Source organism: Hyperoodon ampullatus (assembly GCF_949752795.1).
Source record: "Hyperoodon ampullatus genome assembly, chromosome: 7".
In the NCBI taxonomy this organism is placed as follows: domain Eukaryota; kingdom Metazoa; phylum Chordata; class Mammalia; order Artiodactyla; family Ziphiidae; genus Hyperoodon; species Hyperoodon ampullatus.
In genome coordinates this window covers 84,846,686-84,867,637 of record NC_136920.1, presented here as the reverse complement: position 1 = coordinate 84,867,637, position 20,952 = coordinate 84,846,686, and the positions used below count along the sequence as shown (strand labels likewise).

The 20,952-nt window shown below is 48.5% G+C and overlaps 1 protein-coding gene across 4 annotated transcripts in view; it reads left to right on the top strand.

Annotated features, from left to right (window-relative positions):
- Positions 1-826: 826 nt before the first annotated feature.
- Positions 827-20,952, top strand: part of NTM (neurotrimin) — a gene marked incomplete at its 3' end in the record, with an annotated part of 926,915 nt that continues 906,789 nt past the window's right edge. For all 4 annotated transcript variants that reach the window (XM_079708581.1, XM_079708580.1, XM_079708579.1 and 1 more), the window contains exon 1: positions 827-974. In XM_079708581.1, the coding sequence (XP_079564707.1) occupies positions 893-974 (82 nt within the window). In that variant the 5' untranslated portion in view covers positions 827-892. The remainder of the gene's footprint in view (positions 975-20,952) is intronic.

Sequence of the window (20,952 nt, the reverse complement as noted above, 5' to 3'; positions counted from 1 at the left end):
TCTTTTCATGGTATCATACACACATGGATGACTTCAGCAAATAAACTTAGTGAATGAAATATAAGAGTAATACGGATATTCTGAAACAGGAGTGACAGGAGAAGAAAATAGAAAGTTATTTATTATTTTCAAAGCAACAAAGTAGGAGGTTGATTGGAAAAGGTGAAAGATGAGAGAGAGAGAGAGAGGGGAAAAAATTTGTCATTGAATGATATTTTCATCGGAGAGGAAAATAAGTACCAACAAATGAAATCTGACTCATCTTTGCAAGTTTCACCAAGCATGAAAATGTCCCTTTAAAATTTCCCGTAAGCGGTTGCTGGCTGCGGGATTTTTCCAGTGTAAAGGGAATCTGAGTTCAGGAGGCCAGGGAATGCCAGAAGGAAAGGGATTTTTTGATGCTTGGGGTTCTGAGACTGTCAGTTTAAAAAATGAAAGTAATATAGAAGGGGCAAAGTGACATTTATCATGCCATCTCTCCAGGCTCCTGTCTCTTTAATCAGCTAGCCTGATTTGCCCAGTAAATGATTCCTGAGTGTGTGTGTGTGTGTGTGTGTGTGTGTGTGTGTGTGCGCGCGCGCGCGCGCCCGCGTGCGCGCGCGTGTGTTGTAGCTCTGTCAATCCTTGGATTAGAACCAATGATTGCAGCTTGTAGGAGGGCTGTCCAGGGCCAGATTGTACGAGGTGTCTCAGTGCCAGAGTATGAGGAGAGATAATTACTGAGAAGTCACACTCTCTCCCATCCTTGGCTTTCTTGTGGTGTCCTTCAGCAAAACAGTGGATTTAAATCTCCTTCCACCAGCTCGAGAGCAACGCAATCTGTCAGGAAAGAAAGAAAGAAAGAAAAAACCCGAACCTGACAAAAAAGAAGAAAAAGAAGAAAAAAAAAATCATGAAAACCATCCAGGCAAAAATGCACAATTCTATCTCTTGGGCAATCTTCACAGCGCTGGCTGCTCTGTTTCTCTTTCAAGGTAAGAGCTTGCTATTGATTTGCCTACAGTCGACCCAGGAATTGTACAGTGTGCTGTTGATGATTCGCAGACTCTCTGAGTCGGCTCTGCTGTGCGGTTGGTTTGCAGGTGGGGGAGAGAGCGTCCGAGCAGCATGGCTGGGACTTCCCCCTCCCTCCCAGGCTGTGAGGATATTGATTTGATGCTGGCTGCTGCCGGAACGGTGGGTGGGTGTGTGGCGCGGGGTTGGGGGGGTGCGGAATGTACGTGCAGAAGTAAAATGTGTCTGGGGCTCCCGTGCGGTACGTGGCTGTGTGCTGGTCCCCTGGACCTCCGTACATTCTTGCACACACACGATAGATGGAGACACATGGAATCACAGATTCGGAGGGCGACGGGGCTGCTAACGCATTGCTTATGGTACTGGGAAGAAATTACAAGAGGAAACTTTAAATATCTATCGGCCAGTAAACTTGCAAAGCTTCTGCAAGGAGCAAACAGAAAATGCAGGCTAGGCATAATCAGGTACCTGTGCATCGTGGTCAGAGAGCCAGCTAGAAGGGGTGGATCAGTCTGCAGCAGTGGTGGGCAGCCGGGGTAGTTTCCCATGTGTTTTGAGGTGTGTTTGTGGAGGGGGGCAGCGGGGCGTGGTAACAAGCGGATAAGAGGCTGTAGGAGCCAGCAGGGCTCTGAAATTCCGGAAAGCTCTCCTGAGTTGAACGGAGAGAGGCATGAAGAGTCGAATGCTAATGTTCGGTTTCTTTCTTTTCTGGGAAGCGGAGCCGAGGGGCTGCAGTTGGGGCCAGGCTTGCTGGGGGTGAGCGCGCGCTGTGACGTGGCCCTGCGGTGCTGGGGTGGCTTGGGATCCGCTTCAACCTTGAGTCCGCTCGCTGCACCAGGTGGCCCCGTGCTCTATCCCGGCTTTCAGGTCCCAGCAGCCGCATTACCTGCCCACCTGCTTGCTCCCACCCACCCTGTCCTTTGAGGGTCTGGCTTGCCTCTTTCTTTTTTGAAGATCCCTGCACTCCCAGGGACTGAGATGGGCAGAGAAACTTTCCCCGGGTGGTCCAGCACCATCTCCCAGAGGACCCCGGGTGGAAGCTCAGCCCTGGCAGCTGAGTCCCCAGAGGAAAGTTCACTCCCAGGGGGTGGATAAGACTGCGGAGTGCCACCCACCTGATTCCCTTCCCCACTGCAGCACGGGGCTTTCGTGGTCCGGACTGGTCCCCACCTCGGGTCCCGCTGACCTCCCTCTGAGGGTGGGCTTTGGGGACTGTCCCCTTGCCAGAGTTGCAGGGGTGACCACGAAAGGTGGGCAGAGGGACCAGGCTGGGAAGAATCAAATGCGTGTGTACCTTCGGCTGGGGCTCGAGGAGGAGGAAGGGGGCCCCGGAGGGATCTGAGTTGGATGCAAGCAATGAGTTGGATGCAAGCAAGTCCCTTGTGCGGGGTCTCCTTGCCTCGCTTGCTGCACCCAGCCTCGGGGCGCCGGCCTCGGGGTGTCTCTCCTCCCTCACCGGGTGGTAGGTGTGAGAGTGCAGGAGACCACGTGGCGGCAGCCCTGATTGACTCGTCTTACGTAACAAGGAGCTGTGGCAGCATGTGTGTGTGTGTGCACGCACGCGTGTGTGCAAACCCCTGCTTGTACTGGGTGAACAGGGGCTCACCCAGTGAGGTCAGAGCCCCGACTCTGGCAGCGGGGAAACTGAGTCCAGAGCCAGGTAGCCTCAGGGAAACAGCTTCTATCATGCTAACCACAGAAATGGAAACTAACTAGGCAAGGGGTGGAGTGAGGGGTCAGAGGAAGGGGCAGGGAAGGTCTCAAGACCTCCATAATTTCCATCTGTCCTGAGGTCTGTGTCTCTTCCATCTGTAACTTCAAACCGGAGACAATGGCCAAAATTCCACCATCCACAGCCCCACTGGCTGCGTGCCAGGAGCCCCAGGGCCATACTGAATTTACATATAAATTAGCATACATGATTTTTTTTTTAATCAGAAATAAATGCAGGGAAGCATAATATTTGCTCATACTTTGAATCATTCCTGAATAGATGGGAAGGAAGTGGTGATGCAAAATTCTCCAGGGGGAATTCTGATTTTGCATTCTTGTTGCCGTCTTGGGGTGGGGATGGAGGTGACTTGGTTACCCCAGCTCTCCTCACATTCTACCAAATCCTGCTTTTCCTAAGACGGATAATGGCCTTATTTGTGCTACCCACATCGAGCCAGTTCTGAATAGCCTGCAAAGTGTCACAAAAGAACCGGGCTGCCCAATTTTAAGGCAAAGGGACCCCCAAGACCCCTGAGCCACATGCCAGTTGGACCAGCCAACATGATGTGTGTTTTCTCTTTAAGGGGGTGAGAGCTGGAGTCGGCCAGCTACCTCTTATCAAACTCACAGAATTACTGAGGCAGCCACGTCTTGCCTGCAGTAATCCACCCCTATTGCATTGACCCAGTGGGACTAGTTAGAATGCAGTACACATTCTAAGGCAATTTTTTCTTCTCCTCTGTTTTTGTTTTAAGCTGGCTCTTCCTAAAGCCGTTACTTCCTGGGTTTCTTGCCTTCTTGAAAAGGTGTCCGGGGCTAGGGGCAGGTGATGGACCCCTCCCTGACCTGTTTCTCACCTCTACCCCACCAGCAACCATGATCCAGCTTAGATGGGGAGGGAGTCAGCACTGATTAGCGATGGGCGGGAGGCAGGGGGTGATTAGCGCCCTGGGGCTCTGGCCCTAAGAAGATCAGAGCTTGATTAACAAGAGCCCCTCCCAGTTCCTGGGAGCCAGAGTGAGGACCGAGGACCGGGATTAGGCGCTGTCCTTTTCAGCACATCCCCCACCTTCTGCCACTGAGAGGCTCTGGAAGTAATGGCTGGTGGTGCTGCAGCTTCTCTCCTTCTAGTAACCCGACCATTTCTCCTTCGAAGGATTAATGCTCCTTTCAACACTTTCCGAGGAGCTTGGCTAGACTCCTGTCTTAACCTTTCTCATTTTCTCTCACCTTCTCCCATCCCACATCAACACACCTGCCCACTTATACACAGGCAGGGCAGCGGGGAAGGGAGAGGAGATGGGGCTAGGTTCACCCTCTCGTTCTCTGGGCACCAGCAACATGGACACCGTTCAGCTGGGCGGATTGGCCAAGTTCCTGTCACTCACAGTAAACACTTGGGTGCCAGCCGCAGCCTGAGCTAGGCAATGCTTCTGAGATGTGAGGGGGGCAGATGAGACCATAACAATGTTTACTGGCAAAGTGAAAAATCGGTTTGGGATGATGGGATCCTGGGCCTGATGTAAGCATTGTGGACACTTGGAAGCATGGCCAAAAAAAAAAACTTCAGGGGAGACTGCAGAGGAGCTTCACAGTGTGGACCCTGGCTGCCAGGCTTGGAGCTGCCAACTGGGGGCGAGCCATGGGTGAGCCGTGGATGGCACAACAAATGCCGCTCACCTCCATCCTTCGCACAGGGTGACGGTCCTCGGGGCATTTGATCGAGGTGGCCGGAGGGTCCCAGCCGGGGCCATTCTTGGGTAGCAGCTTTACGTGCCAGGCACACAGCCTTGTCCTGGTGCTGCTTCTTCCCTTTGTCAGCTTTAAAGCCAACTATGAGCCCTGGAACCCCTTCTCATCCTGTGACATCTGCCCCTGACTTCCGTGGTTTCCCAGTGGCCTCTCCTATGGTGCTGAGATGAAGGGTGCTGAGCTGTGTCCCTGAAGGGCCTCTCCTGGTCCCCTGCTTGTGTGCTCTGCCAAGCACTGTGTCCTAGCAGCTTCTCAGGGCTCTGCCCTTGCACCCATGCAGTCTGGCAGCCCTGAGAAGCAGTGACCCAGGCTGGGGCCAGCTATGTGTCATGGATGGGCCACACCAGTGTTGGCTTTAGCCACAGTTTATCCCTTGGGGTGAGGTGAGCTATCGCAACATCCTAAGCAGTGGTGACATTTCTGAGTCAATGTGGGACACGTGATTCTGGGACGTCCAGGAACATGCTGGAAGGATTTGCGATGCTCTTGCCATCTGCTCCTGGTGGAAACACTTTGGAGAGGACTGTTGTGTCTAGGATTTGTCTCTGTTCCAGAATTTTTCGGTTTGGAGCTCATGACCTGCTCTTGCCCATCAACTAGAATGATAAAGATGCAAAAAACTCCCACTTTGCTTTATATGTAATCTCAGCAGAGGTCCTATAGACCCTTCAAATACCCTAATGAGTGTGCCTGCCAGATTTCCAGACAGTTCTGGTGGCCTGAGCACAGCTGGGTGGGGAGCAGGTACATCCAAACTCAAAGTCCCCCATGTTTTCTGTAGGTGGAAATACTTCCCTCTGTGCGCCCATCTCCCCACCTGCCTGTCAGGTTGGGGAGCAACTTCCCTGGGTGTTGTAAGGACTCATTAAGGCTTGTAACACCGCAAACATGTGGTGCTAAGTGGAGCTCCATGCTGAGCCTGCTGGTATTTACACAGCTCCTTCTCTTTCTGCTCTACTGGCTTGTTACATGTTTACTTTATGTCTGTAGTCATTTGCAATTCAATAAAACTAATTAAACATAAAAAATGAAAACACTCAAAAATAAGGTAATCGATGGTGTACAGGTCGGATGGGGTTGGGTACCACATCCTCCCAGGTGTCTCCTCCCACCTGGTGGCAGAGGCCTCCTACCCTTAGAGGATGTGCTGGTGAAGACAGGAAGGGATTTAGAAGAAACATGCGGCGGGGACCGTACCTCCCATCATTTTGTAGGAGGAGACTGTTCAGGGAGGGGCAAGGGGGTGGGACCAATGGCAGGGGGAGGGGCCCTGGGAAGGAGGAGGGTGGAGCCAAGAGTTTCAGAGGGAAAAAAACAGCTCTAAGCTGTACTGGCAAAGGGTGGGAAGAAGAGGACTCTATCCTCTGCCTTGACTGATTTCGTCCAGTAACCTCTAGAATTTGTATTTTATATTATGCATTTATGTATTTGTTGCTGCAACCTCTGGACTGAGCCCGCTCTTGCTGTGGCAGCTTAAGCTTACAAGAGCTTCAGCGAAGAGATGTGTGTGTTCCTCTGCCATCCCTCTCCTTCTCACTCTCCCTGCTTCTCCCTCTCTTCCTCTCCCCTTTCCTCCCTCCCTCTTTCTGCCCTCTCTCCTCCTCTTCTCTGCCCTCCCTATTCTCTTTCTCTTTCTCCCCTTTTCTTTCTCCCTTTCATTTTCCCTTCTCCTCCGTGGGGAACATAATTGATCAGCTGACAGATCTGGGTCAAGCTGGCAGGGGTTGCTCCGCCTTGCACAGGCTTGCCTAGGAGAGGAGGGGTGTCTGTCCTCCCAGGTCACAGGGAGCCCCAGATGATGCGGTGCAATGATAGTGAGGGGACCAAAGAACCAGTGGCGAGTTCATGCCCCATACGTGTGGCTGGGACCCCACTGACAGCAGCGTCCTCAGCTGTTGCGTGTCCCCGACACTCCAGTGTTCCACGTCCCTTTTCCCTTTGCCTCTTTCCTGCTTCTGTTTAGTTTCTACACCCTGCTTGTTCCCGTGTCCTCGTTCTTCTTTCTGTTTGCTTCCCTACCTTTTCTCCTCTTTCCAAAACCAAGACAGGAGATCTCAGAATCTCCCCCACTTAAGTCATATTAGAGAAATGGCCTTTTGTTTACTTGCAAGAAGAAAAACAGAAACTCTGCCAGGAGAGCTCTGTAAGTCATTTGCAAACTGTAAAACAAACCAACAACGATTCACATTTTCATTGCTGAGAAAAAAGTATTTCAAGAGAGGCTGTCAAGCTGAGAAACCAAATATTGGAAAACACGTTCTTCAGCTCTGTTACTAAGGACATCTTAGGTTACTAAATTTGATTTCTTTCTTTTTTTTTTTTTTTGGCTTCTCGAAGAGTATTGTCCTTTACAGCAATAAAAGAATGTTCAAAAGATGGACTGGTTTTGACTTCAATTGCTCATTCAAATTCACTCTCCAGAGGTGCCTCCTTTGCTTCTCCTTGGTGGTGGTGTCACCAAACTCTAATCCAACACAGACTAGATCTAGTTGTTTATTTGTCCATTGGTTCAATCACCTGGCAAGTGTTTATTGAGTTCCTATTATGTTCCCTGCATTGTCGTAGGTGCTGGGAATATATCAGTGATCAAAGCAACTAAAGACAGAGTATGGAGACTTCCCTGGTGGTCCAGTGGTTAAGACTTCACCTTCCAATACAGGGGGGGGTGAGTTTGATCCTTGTTTGGGGAGCTAAGATTCTATATGCCTCGTGGCCAAAAAACCAAAACACAAAACAGAAGCAATATGGTAACAAAGTCAATAAAAGACTTTAATAATGGTCCACATCAAAAAAAACTCTTAAAAAAGAAGGAAGAGTACGTCCCAGATTTCACTTAATTTGCCACATTCTTTACAATCACGTTGGGAAGAACAAACAAGACCAGAAGCAAGGGGGGCGTGTCACGTGTCATGGCCTCCTGCACAGTTGCTTGTGCAAATTATGATGGGCAGGAAGAACGCAGCAACCCTGGATGCTTGTTTTTAGATGGGGAGCACTGGGGGAGGAAGCTCCACCTGGCTCTGGGTCCATCATGTAACAGCTGCTGCCTCTGCTACGCCACCTTGACTCCTGCCGCAAGGGGCTCAGGGATCTGTGATGCTCCCTCAGTTAGCACAAGGATGGCGAAACCTGGCGTGAGGTAGTTGGCTTTGCGACTATTGGCTCTTGTCATTCGAGTTCTTGGTTGATTCTTGGCACTGCTGCCATCCTGTCCAGCGGCCTGTCCAGCACGATTGTGCCCTGCCTTCTGCATAGAACTAGATGGTCAAAGGGGGCAAGGAGGGCCACTTACACAGGGCAGGGCAGGGTTTGCTGAGGCAGCTGGTCGGGGTGAGGCAAATGCAGTTCAGGGGACTCTGAGAGATTCAAATTTCAAGGTTGACTTAAGATGACCTCCCTTCTGAGAACCTATTTTTTTTTTCTACCCACTCATCACACCCTAATTTAGGGTTCCTGGAATAATAGACACGCGTCGTCATTTATTTGTTCTCCTCTGATACTCCAACTGTGGCTGGGACACAAGTCTTCTTTCAATTGTCAACTTGTGTGTTCAGCCTCATGTACCCAAAGGGAATTGAGCTTTTCTTCCGCTCACATTGTGTGCTGTGGCTGCCCCATGGATGCTTTAGGAACGTTGCTTACCCCACTGCTTCTATCTGCATTTCCATTGTGGTGGTGATTCTTCTTAGCTTTTCCCCTGTAGGAGAACAGGTAAGTACCTTTCTCACGGATCCATGATTCTTCCAAGTCAAGCAACCTGGAGCGAGTCTACCTTTTCTGACCCTGTCTCAGATGTTAGAAGGTCCTCAGTGGGTAGGTGCAATGTGTCTTTATTTGCAATATTCCCATTTTCTAAGCCAGTGGTCTTCAAATTTGCTCTAACATAGAATCACCTGAGGAGCTTTATAAAAGTGTCAATGTCTGGACCCCATCCCAGAACAATTACACCACAATCTCTTTGTGAGCTGTTTGGATATTTTTCAGAGCTCCCTAAGGGGTTCCAATCTGTGGCCAAGTTTGAAAACCATACCTCTCAAGTCATCCAAAAATGTTCTCCAACCTGGAATAAGACATATCCACTCCATGAGCCTCAGTTGCTTCATCTCTAAAATAAAGCAGTTGGACTAAAAGATTTTCAAGTTTCATTTCAAGTCTCACATTTTGCAATTCCGCAAATCGTCTTTTTGAGTCTAGTCCTTGAAAGGTAGTGGTGCTAGAAGAAAATATTCAGAAGCAGTCTCTGTTTGTAGGAAGCTAAGAATATGAACACAGTCACAGACGGACGACCAAAGTCGGAACGTGTGAGTGGTGTGTGTGCACACAAACACTACACACTGTATCATACATACTGTATCACATATCCATACATGCATGCGCTTCTTCATCAAGAAGGCATCCTTCAGGTGGGAAGAAAGGATGAACTAGTCACGGCATTTCAGGTAGGGGGACTCAGGAAGGATAACGATCAACCCTATAGGAGACATTCAGGAGCCTTGGAATATGTGAATATGGGTCAAGAATGAATGTGTTAGAGGCGGATTTAGAGCGAGCTAAGTGATGGTGAGCCTTGGCAGAAACTCCATTCATAAGTGTGAAGCTTTGCATTTCTCTCTCCTGGCCTCCACTCCGGCTCGCTCCCCAGGAACTGGCTATGCAGCCTGCTGCTTCCATTTCTCTCCTTCTCACAGGCAACAAAGGCTCCGTGCTCAGAACCCCAATGGCAATTTGGCAGCTACTGTGTTAGGCAGAGTGATGCTAGCCCTGCCCCCCAAGCCAGGTCAGATCCTGCAGTGCAGGCAGGAGTGAAAGCGTGTCTGTTTTGTTGGAGTCAGCAGGTGTAGGAGGCACTGGGGGAACAGAGCTATCATGCAGATTTGTACCAAGTGCAGTCGCTGGGTAACTCACAAAGTGTTCACGCTGTTGTGTCAGGCAAGCCAGAGTCGCAGCCAGCCGAGCCCAGAGGAACATTCAAGATGGTTTAGTTCAACCCCTCTCTTGGAGCTCTAACACCCCAAAAGTGCAGCTGCAGTGGTCCCCTAACTTCTATCTCCAGTATGGGGGGAACTTGCATCTCTCCAGAGAGCTATTGCATCTGACCGTTCAGGAAGACAGGGAGACAAAGGAGAATCTGTCTTCTGATCGATTCCAGCCATTTGCTGGAGGTCTGGAGAGAACACACAACATAGTGGCTGTGTTGCCTGGGTCCAAACTTTGGCTCTGCCACTTGCTAGTCTGAAACCTTGGGCAATTTAATCAACGTCTGTGGGTGATTCAGTTTCCTCTTGTATAAAACGGAGCTACTTCTGAGTCTTACCTTTAAGGCTGGTATGAGGATTAAATAAGTTACTGCAGATAAAGTGCTTGGCACATAGTAAGCTCTCAATAAATATCACCTAATAGTATTATGATTGCTGCTAATACTACTACCCACAGGACAAGGCTGATTTTTCTTCTACATGACTTTCCTTCAAATATTTGAGAACAGGATTCCCTCCCCTTCTCCCTTAGTTAAATATTCCAAGCTTTTCTCCTATTTTCTGTATAACCATTCATAGATAGGGTGCTGATGGCCCTTTTCTAAAGTTATTCTGGCTACTTTATGTTCTTTTTAAGGTAAATGTCCTCCCAGTGTGCTCTGAGTAGCCCAGAATATTACAGGATGTGGCCTCTCCTAATTCCAGATCAGGATAAAATCAAGTCTCATCTCTTTGGAAAGGCATGACCTAGGGGCGTCGGCCTCTCCCATAACCCTACTCCCGTTCTGTGGATTCCTAGGGGTTTTCTGAGGTTTCCGCCTCCTAGTACGCATGCTCTGCTGAGGGCTGCCCTGTCCACCTGGAAAACGCTTGTTACGACTCAGGACAAAACTCCAGGCTCAGCGTCCCTTTGAAGCCCCTCTTTCTCTCTTTCCTGCCTCCACTGCTCTGGCACTTCCTTCCGGCCTTCGTGTCCGCTGACATCTGTGTGGCTACCTGCTGACACGTCTGTCTCCCCTCACTGGACCATGAACTCCTGGAGCCCCGGGACTGCCTTGTATATCTGCACACTCAGCACGGTACTTGACACACAGGCGACCAGTGCTTATGGATAGATAAGACAAAAGGGAAGAGAGAGAGAGAGAAAGATGCCCTTAGGTTTTTGAGGAGCCATAGAACCCTGTAGACTCAGGGTGAGCTGTAATTAACCCTTCCTTCTCCTATGCCTGTGTTGTACTGTGCACATGGCAACCTGGCCTCGAAACTTACCCTTTCTGGAGTCTTTTTATTAGATTCAACTCTTATCTTCCTCCGACAAGATCTTTTTTGGACCCTGAATATGTAATCCCACACATCAGTAACCCCTCCTGGTTATAACCAGATGTAAACCAGATGTTATAGCCATCCAGGGAGCGGGAGATGAGCTCACTCTTTCTGGCTAAACTCACCCAAGAGCAGGAAATGGGACCTCCGGTGGTCAGCGGGTCAGAAGTGTGGAGGAAGGGACTGCTCTCTGAACGACTCTGGCATCAGAGGGAGTACCAGGGGCCAGGGAAGGGTGCACCTGAGAAAAGAGGACAGTGACTGGGTGGGTTTGTTTATCTGGAGAAAGCAAAGTGGACCAGTGCTTCTTACCTGCTTCTTCAAACCTACTCTGCCTCTTTCTTCACCATCCATCCCCCCCCAGGGCATTTGACTGTCCTCTAAACAGCCAGAGGACACCTGGCCCAAACATGAAAAGATTGACAACCTTTTTTTCTCAGTGCAATTGGTGATGCACAGACATCTGCAGGTAGATAAGCTATTTTGCCCAGTCTGAAAGCAAATAAGAATAATTATTCTATATTTCTTTTTCCTTTTCCCGTAAAACTTCTGAATAGAAGGATCCGAATGTCTTATCACCACCTTTTCATTACTTTCTTGCACTGCTGAAGCCTTGTTCAAGGCTGGAATACTTTAATCATCAAACCCAGAAGCGTTTTCAGACTTCTAGAGTTGCGGGAGGTACCTTGGAATGAGCCCGATCTCCCGCCCAAGACAACCATCCCACCTGAATGATGTTCGCTAATTCCTGCTCACCAACTCCAGGATTTCCAGTGAGCAGATGCTCACGGCCACAGTCGTGGTCCCAGTTCCGGCTGTCTATGCAGATCGCCTGTGGAGACTGTCATAAGCAGAGGCCCAGGTTCAACTCACAAAAATTCCCATTAAATGGATCAGAATGGGGCAAGATCACCTCTGCTTTGAAACACCTATGACTCTACAGTGCAGATACAGTGGAGATCAACTGACACTAGCCTCCCTTTGTATAGTGGGTAAACTCTGTGAGAAAATATTTTTCAGTATAAATTCTATCCTTCCTCTTTATAAACAGGGCTCTAAATTTGTTCAGGGCAGCAATGTGCCTGTTTATAATATGTACCTCTGAGATTTCCTGAGAGCTGAGGATGGTCATGCTGTGCAGGTCAGGCCAATGGGAAGTGAGCAGAAGTTTCCCGGGTGGGAGTCTGAGGGTTATACTCAGGAAGGCTGTGCTTTGTGAACCGGACCTTACCATCCCCCTCCCCCAGACTTTTCTTGACTGACAGCCTGGCATACTACTCGGGGGTCCAGGAACCAACTTGCAAACAGGAGGACAAAATGGCATCAGAATGGCAAACACATCCAGAATGGTAAAACAAGAAGCTCTTAGGTTGAACTAAAATGGACTTGTTGTTTTAGTAAATCAAAAATAGCTGAGTATGAACAATTTCACATGGCTCAATCTAACAGAAGGACCCCAAGTTCAAGATAACATAGCAGTGATGCCAGCTCTGGAATACCTATGTCCACACTTATTATTTACGGAAAAAAATCCCCATATAATTAAGTTTCAATTACTTGCAGTTGAATACAATCCTGGAGAATCTATGTGGAGCAAAAATTTGCCTCTTCCTAACTTATGCCAGTTAGAGCCACTCAAAATACAAGTAATATTGTGTGATGCAGTTTCTTTCTAAGAGAAGACTACTATGGACCCAAGTTATCTTATAGTGACATTCTTAGTCCCTTCTCGTCTTTATCACGGGCATAAATTCTAGACCACTAATCATCCTGATCACTACCTTCTAAAGTTGCTCCAGTTTGATAATGATCCACTAAAAGGCATTACCAGGGCTTCCCTGATGGTGCAGTGGTTGAGAGTCCGCCTGCCGATGCAGGGGACACAGGTTCGTGCCCCGGTCCAGGAAGATCCCACATGCCACGGAGCAGCTGGGCCTATGAGCCATGGCCGCTGAGCCTGCGCATCCGGAGCCTGTGCTCCGCAACGGGAGAGGCCACAACAGTGAGAGGCCTGCGTACTGCAAAAAAATTAATTAATTAAAAATAATAATAAAAAAATAAAAGGCATTACCAGAGAGATTGTTCCTGATGTAGTCTGATCAGCAGGGTGTGGAGTGGGCTATTACCTACCACAGTTTGGACTTTATATCTAGGACCACTTTATTATTATATTCATTTCTTTTCCTTTTCAGATATTCCACGAGATTGCTCATTGGCGTTGCACTCATTCCCCTGACTAAAATTATTCAAGACCTCTCCCATCCTTGCTTTTAAGTGCATGAAATTTCATTTCACGTGGGTCCATTATTTAAATCCATTGAGACTATTTTTGTATTCTGATAAGCTGTCACTATCAGCTTCGTGTCATCCCCAAGTGATATAGACTTGTCATGTCCACATCACCAAGGTGAATGATTAAAAAAAAGCAAAATCATAGATTCAAGGGCATGGCCGAGTTCTTATTGACATTTATATTTCATCCACTCCAGAATGATTTATTCAGACCCTACTGTGTGCTGGCCATAAACAATGGGTCCTAGCTCTTATACTCAGTGAAGTAAGACAATTTAATACAACATGCTATGTGCTGGGATAAAAGCAAGTCATGTTTGCTACGGCAGCATCTAGATTTCTGAGGTCAGAGAACTCTTCTAGAAGGAAGAGATGTTAAAGCTGAGACACAGAGGTGAAGAGATTCAACCAGGTAAGAGGAGAGAAAAGTGTTACAATGAAAGGAAATGGCGTAGGCCAAAGCCTAGAGGCAGGAGAGCATGGTAGGAATTTAGGAATCCAGTATCCCATCTGACTAGATTGAATGTGTTTGCATAGTTTGTGGGGATAAAGCGGGGGTGGAGGGGCAGGTTGTAGGTAGAAAGACAAGGGGTGTAGGTAGAGAAGTAGTCACAGGTCAGACCTTGAATGGCTTTATGGTTCCTGTTAAAGAGTGTCTTCTGAGGAAAGAAAGGGTGTGGAAGGGCTGTATGCCCGACAGCAGCATGATTAGCTTTGCAGTTTTAATCGTTAAATAACATTATTTGGGTTACTTAAAAATGTTAAAATATTCCTCTAGTTGCAGTGGGGGAGTGAATTAAAAGGGGACAAGAGTAGAGGGTATGGCAGCCAATCAGGCATGAGTTAACCAGGTGAGAATACGTGGCAGAGACATAGAGACACGGGTATCCAAGGGTCCTGGACTTAGAGGGTGTGACCTGGAGATGGAGAGCAAAAACAATGGTGTGTGAGAAAGGGAAATGGAAGAGGACTTCTAGTATCCGGGTAAATGGGACACAGACAGGTTTTAGGGGAGTGGTAATGAATGCAATTTGGGTCATGATGGTTTTATTTGTGTACACAGAGCACTGCACTGTGAAGTTAGGTGGACGGGTCTGGAACCCTGGAAAGTTATCTGAGCTTGAACGAAGATGGTCTTCAACGCAGACACAGTTAATTACCCAGGAAGACAGTAGAGAGGAGGTGAAGAGAAATGGGGCAGACAGCTAGGATTTAAGGATTGGGAAGGGACGAGATCTTGGGAACACGATTGACGAGAAGTGGCCAAAACATGGGAGAAAAACCGGGAGAGGATGATGGCATTGGGGTCAGAGGATGTGTGTTTGGGGAAGGCAGGAGTGTTAGCCTAATCAAATGCTGCTGAGGATCAAGTAAGGTCCGACTTAGAGATGAGAAGATCTTCTATCCTCTTGGGAGAACAGTCTTGTGGGCTGGAGCCATAGTGTGAGGATAAAGTGGGGTGAGAATAAAAATGTGGATCATTATTTCAAATTTTTTTTAAAGAGAGAGAAAGTAGGGAGACCAAGGGTGGGCTGCAGTTGGAGAGAAGGTTGTTACCTTTGTAAGATGGGGAAGCCGGCTCTGACTGCGTGTGGTAGGGGCTGCTAAAGGGGGGCATGAAGGGAGGCACAGGAGGTGCCTGACTGGGTGAGGGCCCTCGGGGAATGTAAGGGGTGAGGTGGGAGCAAATCTTGAGCACAGGCAGAAAAATGGGTCTTAAAGGGAAGGGGACAGACCAGTATCATTAGCATTTAAAGTAAAGAAGGAGCCACATATTTGGAAATATCCATTATCATTGGATTCAGCCACAAATGACAACAATGCACAGTGAGAGTGGTTTAAAGAAGATAGAAATTTATCTCTCTGGTTACAGAAACATTCCACTGTGTTCCTGGCTGGAGTACCTGAGGGACTCCATCCTGTCTGTGGTTTGGATCCATTGTACATGGTCTAAGTTGGCAGCATCCTTGGGCCAGGCCATGAGATGAAAGAGAAGAAACAGAACAAGGGGCAGGACACACACGTGGACTGCATCCCGAAGAAGCTCCCTCCCTGGAGGCCCTCACAGGACACTGTTCCTCACTCGCCCTGGGCCAGAACGTGGTCACACGGCCACACTGAGATGCAGGGGAGGGTGGGAAAGGTACCATCCACTTTGGATGACCACATGCCCAGACAAATTCAGGGGCCTACAACCATGGAAGAAGGGGGCTGTGAATCTTAAGAGGCAGTTCGCCTGTTGTATGAAAGGGGGGAGGTTAAACTTCCCTTGACAAGGAGGCGAGAGGCCCTCAGCCTAAACAAGAAACACATGGTTAAGGCATCACCACTCTCTGTGATCTCACCCTGGGTTTTCCACATCTCTAGTCATTAGGGAAATGCAAATCAAAACCATAATTTGATACTACTTTATGCCTATTAGGATGGTTATTAGTTTTTAAAAATGGTGATGGGGCTTCCCTAGTGGCGCAGTGGTTGAGAGTCCGCCTGCCGGTGCAGGGGACGTGGGTTTGTGCCTCGGTCCGGGAGGATCCCACGTGCCATGGAGTGGCTGGGCCCGTGAGCCATGGCCGCTGAGCCTGCACGTCCAGAGCCTGTGCTCCACAACGGGAGAGGCCACAACAGTGAGAGGCCCACATACCGCAAAAAAATAAAATAAAATAAAATGGTGATGATACAGAGAAACTGAATTAGGACCCTTGTGCACTGCTGGTGGGAAGGTAAAGTGATACAGCCACTGTGGAAAACAGTTCTTCATTCCTCAACAAATTAAAAATGGAATTACCATATGATCTAGCAATTCCACTTCTAGGTATATACCCCCAAAAGTTGAAAGCAGAGACTCAAACAGATATTTGCACCCCAATGGTCATAGCAGCATTATTCACAATAGCCAAAAACAGAAGCAGCCCAAGTGCCCATCCATGGAGGAATGGATAAACAAAATGTGGTCTGTACATACAACCAAATATCATCCAGCCTTAAGGAAATGAGTGAATAAAATCCTGACACAGGCTATAACAAGGAAGGACCTTGAAGCCATTGTGCTAAGTGAAATGTCAGACAACAAAGGACAAATATTGTATGATACAACTTCTATGAGGTACTTAGAATAGGCAAATTCATAGAGACAGAAAATAGAAGTTACCAGGAGCAGGGGATGGGGAGTTATTATTTCATGGGTATAGAGTTTCTGTTTGGCATGATGAGAGATTTGGGGAGATAAATTTGATGGCTGTACAACATCGTGAATGTTCTTAATGCCACTGAATTGTATGCTTAAAAGCGGTTAAAATGGTAAATTTTTTGTTATGTGTATTTTACCACAATAAAGAAAAATGGAAAAAAGAGAGAAAGTTAGCTGTCTTTGGCACTATATGGATGCAGGCAAAGTTTTAAGCTTAGCGCCAGGAAGCTGAAGAAGTTTATGTTTGATAGTTTTTATTTTCTCTGAGTTTAATTCGGGGAAGGTCTGTGTCTACATGCATGTGTATACAGGTTCCTGTGTATGCCTATAGCTCTGGAAAGGCTGGCTTTTCCAGGAAGCAGAAAAGGTCGGAACACGGTTGTTTGCATAGTGATGGAGAGCACTGGCCAGCAAATCAGAGGGATTTCACGTGGTATTAATCACTCCTTTCCTCACAACATTCTTTTTTCTCTGGATTTTAAAATGATTGTTATCATTAATTTTTATTGAAGTGTGGTGGCTGATGTGCAATATTATATGTTACAGGCATACAACAGAGTGATTCATAATTTTTAATGGTTATACTCCATTTATAGTTATTAGAAAATATTGGCTATATTCCTCTTTTCTCTGGATTTGTAAGATACGATATGACCTACCCCCAACTTATTTCCATCTCCTTTCCTGGTTCTTGCCCCACCGTCTAGGAGATGGAGAGACCTTCTCCCAGACATGGCCAGAGCTCATCTTCAACTCAGTTCTCAAATTAATTAACTCTGCAAGGAATTACACAGGTAGAGGTTTACATTGCCAGTTTACAGAAACTATCTGTGTAAAATATATTTCTTGATTTCCACATCGATCAGAATATCCTTTTCTCATCCCAGTTCCATCATTAACTCTAACTTTAGAAATTGAGGGTTTTTTTCTTTTTCCTGAAGGCTTTATTTTCCTCATCTGTAAATGGGATATTTAAACTTCCTTAGAATGTAGTTTTCACGTTTACTTGAGTTATCCTGGGAAACTTGTCACACAATTCATACTGGAAAAGTAAAGCCAAGGATCTTAGGAGGTTTCCAAACAGCGTAGGTGTTAGTGTCTGTCCCTCCCCATGAGGGCATCTGCACCCCCTTCCCTCCCCTCCCCTCCCCCCTCCCCTCCCCTCTCCCCCTCCCCTCCCCTCTCCCCCTCCCCTCCCCTCTCCCCCTCCCCTCTCCCCCTCCCCTCCCCTCTCCCCCTCCCCTCTCCCCCTCCCCTCTCCCCCTCTCCTCCCCTCCCCTCTCCCCCTCTCCTCCCCTCCCCTCTCCCCCTCTCCTCCCCTCCCCTCTCCCCCTCTCCTCCCCTCCCCTCTCCCCCTCTCCTCCCCTCCCCTCTCCCCCTCTCCTCCCCTCCCCTCTCCCCCTCTCCTCCCCTCCCCTCTCCCCTCTGCTCCCCTCCCCTCTCCCCTCCCCCTCCCCTCCCCTCCCCTCCCCTCCCCTCCCCTCTCCCCCTCCCCTCTCCCCCTCCCCTCTCCCCCTCCCCTCTCCCCCTCCCCTCTCCCCCTCCCCTCCCCTCCCCTCTCCCCCTCCCCCCTCCCCTCCCCTCTCCCCCTCCCCCCTCCCCTCCCCTCCCCTCTCCCCCTCCCCCCTCCCCTCCCCTCCCCTCCCCCTCTCCCCTCCCCTCCCTCGAACTGGGCATCTTATTTTTATTCTGTTTTTATCTGGCACCCTATTTTTGGTCCATACACGTTCGGTACCTAAGGAAAATAGCCTGATCAGAATTTGGAGACTAAACAGTGAAAGTAAGTTTTCACAGTTAATTTTCTTTTTAATGGGGAGGTACATGGTTTGTTAGGGAAAAAAAGGACGGCTGCTCTTTCTGGCTCATTGGATTATTTGTAAAATCTACATTTGGGAGAGAAAGAGAAGTAGAGAGACAGAGAGAGAAACACATGGTGGTTGAAAATGGCCCATGTTCCAGAAAGTTCCTCCCCTCTGTTGAGAAAACTGAGCACCTACTATGGTCCACGCCCTGGATCCACACCCCCGACAACAGAAATGAGGGGCAGCTTCAGGGAGACTGCATCCCCTCCCCTCCAGGCTGCGCCTCCTGACAGCTTTTCTACAGCCACTTCCCACCCCCTTACCTGTCCCAGGTGGCAGGATGCCACCTCAGAGGGTGGAGCTGTGGTTCAAAGACTGGAGGATGAGTGACAGGCATCCTAACGGGATGCAGCTGAGGGAGCCGCTTGCTGACAGAACAATTTACTGGCTCCCAGAATATCCGCCCAGCTCGGCGAAGCGGAAGCCCGGGCGTCAGGAGAAATTTCAGGATTTTATCATTCGCTGGGGCGTCAGGTTTTCTGGGAGCCGCACACTTCCCAGGGCACTTTTCCAGACCTGCAGCCTTGACATGCTACCCATAGAGGCTTCCAGAGCCCCAGGAATAACAGGCAAAACTATTCCCTTTTCCTCCCTCCTGATCCACTGGTGTTTATGTAAATGACGGAAAAAGCAGTTTTCGGCTTATTTCCGAAGCTTAAAGACTTCGTGAGAAGCCTATTATTGAAAAATCAGAAACTGCAAAGCAACTTCTTAAACAATGAATTAGCAGCTCAAGGAGCGCTTGTAAGGCCAAGCGCTCGGTAACTGGCTGCCTTGCAAATAGGAACTCCCCCGGGGGTTCAGTCATCAAACACGTGGCAACAGGCTGTCTGTTTCAACACAGTGAGTAATCAAAGGAGATCTGCAGCTAATCCAAATATAACAGAGAAGTATCCAGGGGAAGGCCAGGAAGAGGAGAAACTAGAAGAAAGGTGAGGGGTGGACCAGCGCTTTCCAACCTGGAGTTCCATGTGTCACTGGGACAACTTTGGGGGCCAGGAGGGCTGATCCACCCGAGCCCTTGAGGCACCAACTACCCAGAGGCTTGGCTCTGCATTGAAGCAAACCAGACAATGAACCCAGCACCTGCCTCTTCTGCTTGACCAGCGAGGTAAATTTTGGGAGGGAATGAACTTGCATTTGCTGATTTGCTTGACAATTCTGAGTCCCAGACTGGTTTGAGGGGCGGGGGTCAGTCAGGTGGGGATGGACTTGTTACATCTGGAGGTGCTGGTTTGGTGGTGGTTTCACGTCATCCTTCAGGGGACGGTTCCCAGTGTATGGCTATCACGGTGCTTCTCAGAGTGTGGTCAGCGCTGCCAGGGAACTTCTCAGAAATGCCCACTTGGAGGCCCTACCCCGCCCCAGACCTGTAAACTCTCAGAAATTCTGAAGAGAAGCCCAGCAGTTTGCGGGTTAAGAGGCCCTTCAGGTGATTCTGATGCTCACTGTTGCTCTAGTTTGAGAACCACTGGGTAAGGTGATCACCTGGATGCCCCAGGTTCTTCTGCAGGCTTGCCTGTGAGTGAAGCCCTGGCCAGTTCCAGATCCTGGAGCAATTCTGGGCTGACCACTCCATGTCCTGGTCCCCTCATGGGGCTTTGGGGCTGTGGGGAAAGAAACTGAACATTTATTAAACATATCCTAGTCCTCAGTACCAGGCACTAGTAAATGTTTTATGTGTGATATTTTATTTAATCCTTTCTACAATTTGTGAGGTGGGTGTTGCAGATAGGATTTTATTGGTGCCAAATTGTGGCTCAGAAAAGTCAGCTCGCCAGGGTCCAGACGTTTCTGGAGCCTATGCTCTTTTCACTGAACCCTACAGCACCTCTGACCCATGTGTCATCTGCCCACAGAACGCCTTGGGTGCCACCTACACAAAGCTCATGCCAGCTTGGCAGGGCCGGCTCTCCCTTCCACCCTCCCCCACCCAGCCGGTTCCTTGTCTCATGTTAATTTCCCACCTGAGTACTGAGCACTTTATAAATAGCAAATCTAAAATGAATTTTCTACCAGCGATCATTAGCTCCCTTGACATCCATTAAACATTCTCGCAAGCAGAGTGAAGTGACAAAAGGGATTGATTTTTACAGTATGCTTAATAGGGGAAAGAAAGAAAGGTGTTGACAAGTCCTTTTTTTTTTTTTTCTGTCCTGATATCACGAGGAATTTGAAATCAGTCAAATGACTTTTATCTGCAAAAAAGAAGGCTAGGATTGGGGGCGAGAGGAGAGAGGGTGGAGGGTAACAGCATCCCAGCTCAGCCCATTCCTACATCCGTGACAGGTAAACATGCATTTAGTTAGCTAGTGCCAACCACCGAGATGAATATGTCAGGTTTAATGTTTCAAAATATATAGGGTCCAAGCTGGGGAGGGCGTGGGGCCTGGTGGGGGCTGGGAGCGAGTGGGGAGAGGGAAAATCAGCCATCTTCTGCTGAAACTATTAGAGGAATAAATGTGTTGATGCAATAGCTGGAGTTGGAGAAGGCTGGCATATGAGGCACTGTAGCTGAAAATTCAACTTTGATTTCAATTTTCATATTTGTCAGCGATAATTAGATTCACAAAATGTTTTGCCACTGTTCTAAAATACTAATAAGTAGGGGCCTTTGTAGTGTGGTTAATGGAGTCTTTTTTTCCTAGTGGGCTAGAAAAATTCCATTAAGGCGAAAAGTCATACTATATTACAGCACTTCAACATCATGGACCTGGCTGCTGCAGTAACGTCATCCGAGACTGGAGCCGTCTATTTGAACCAGAGCCCTTGGCTGGGAAGGGGCTTGAGGCTTCATACGCCTCAGCTGCCCGTCATTTTCGACCTGCACAGA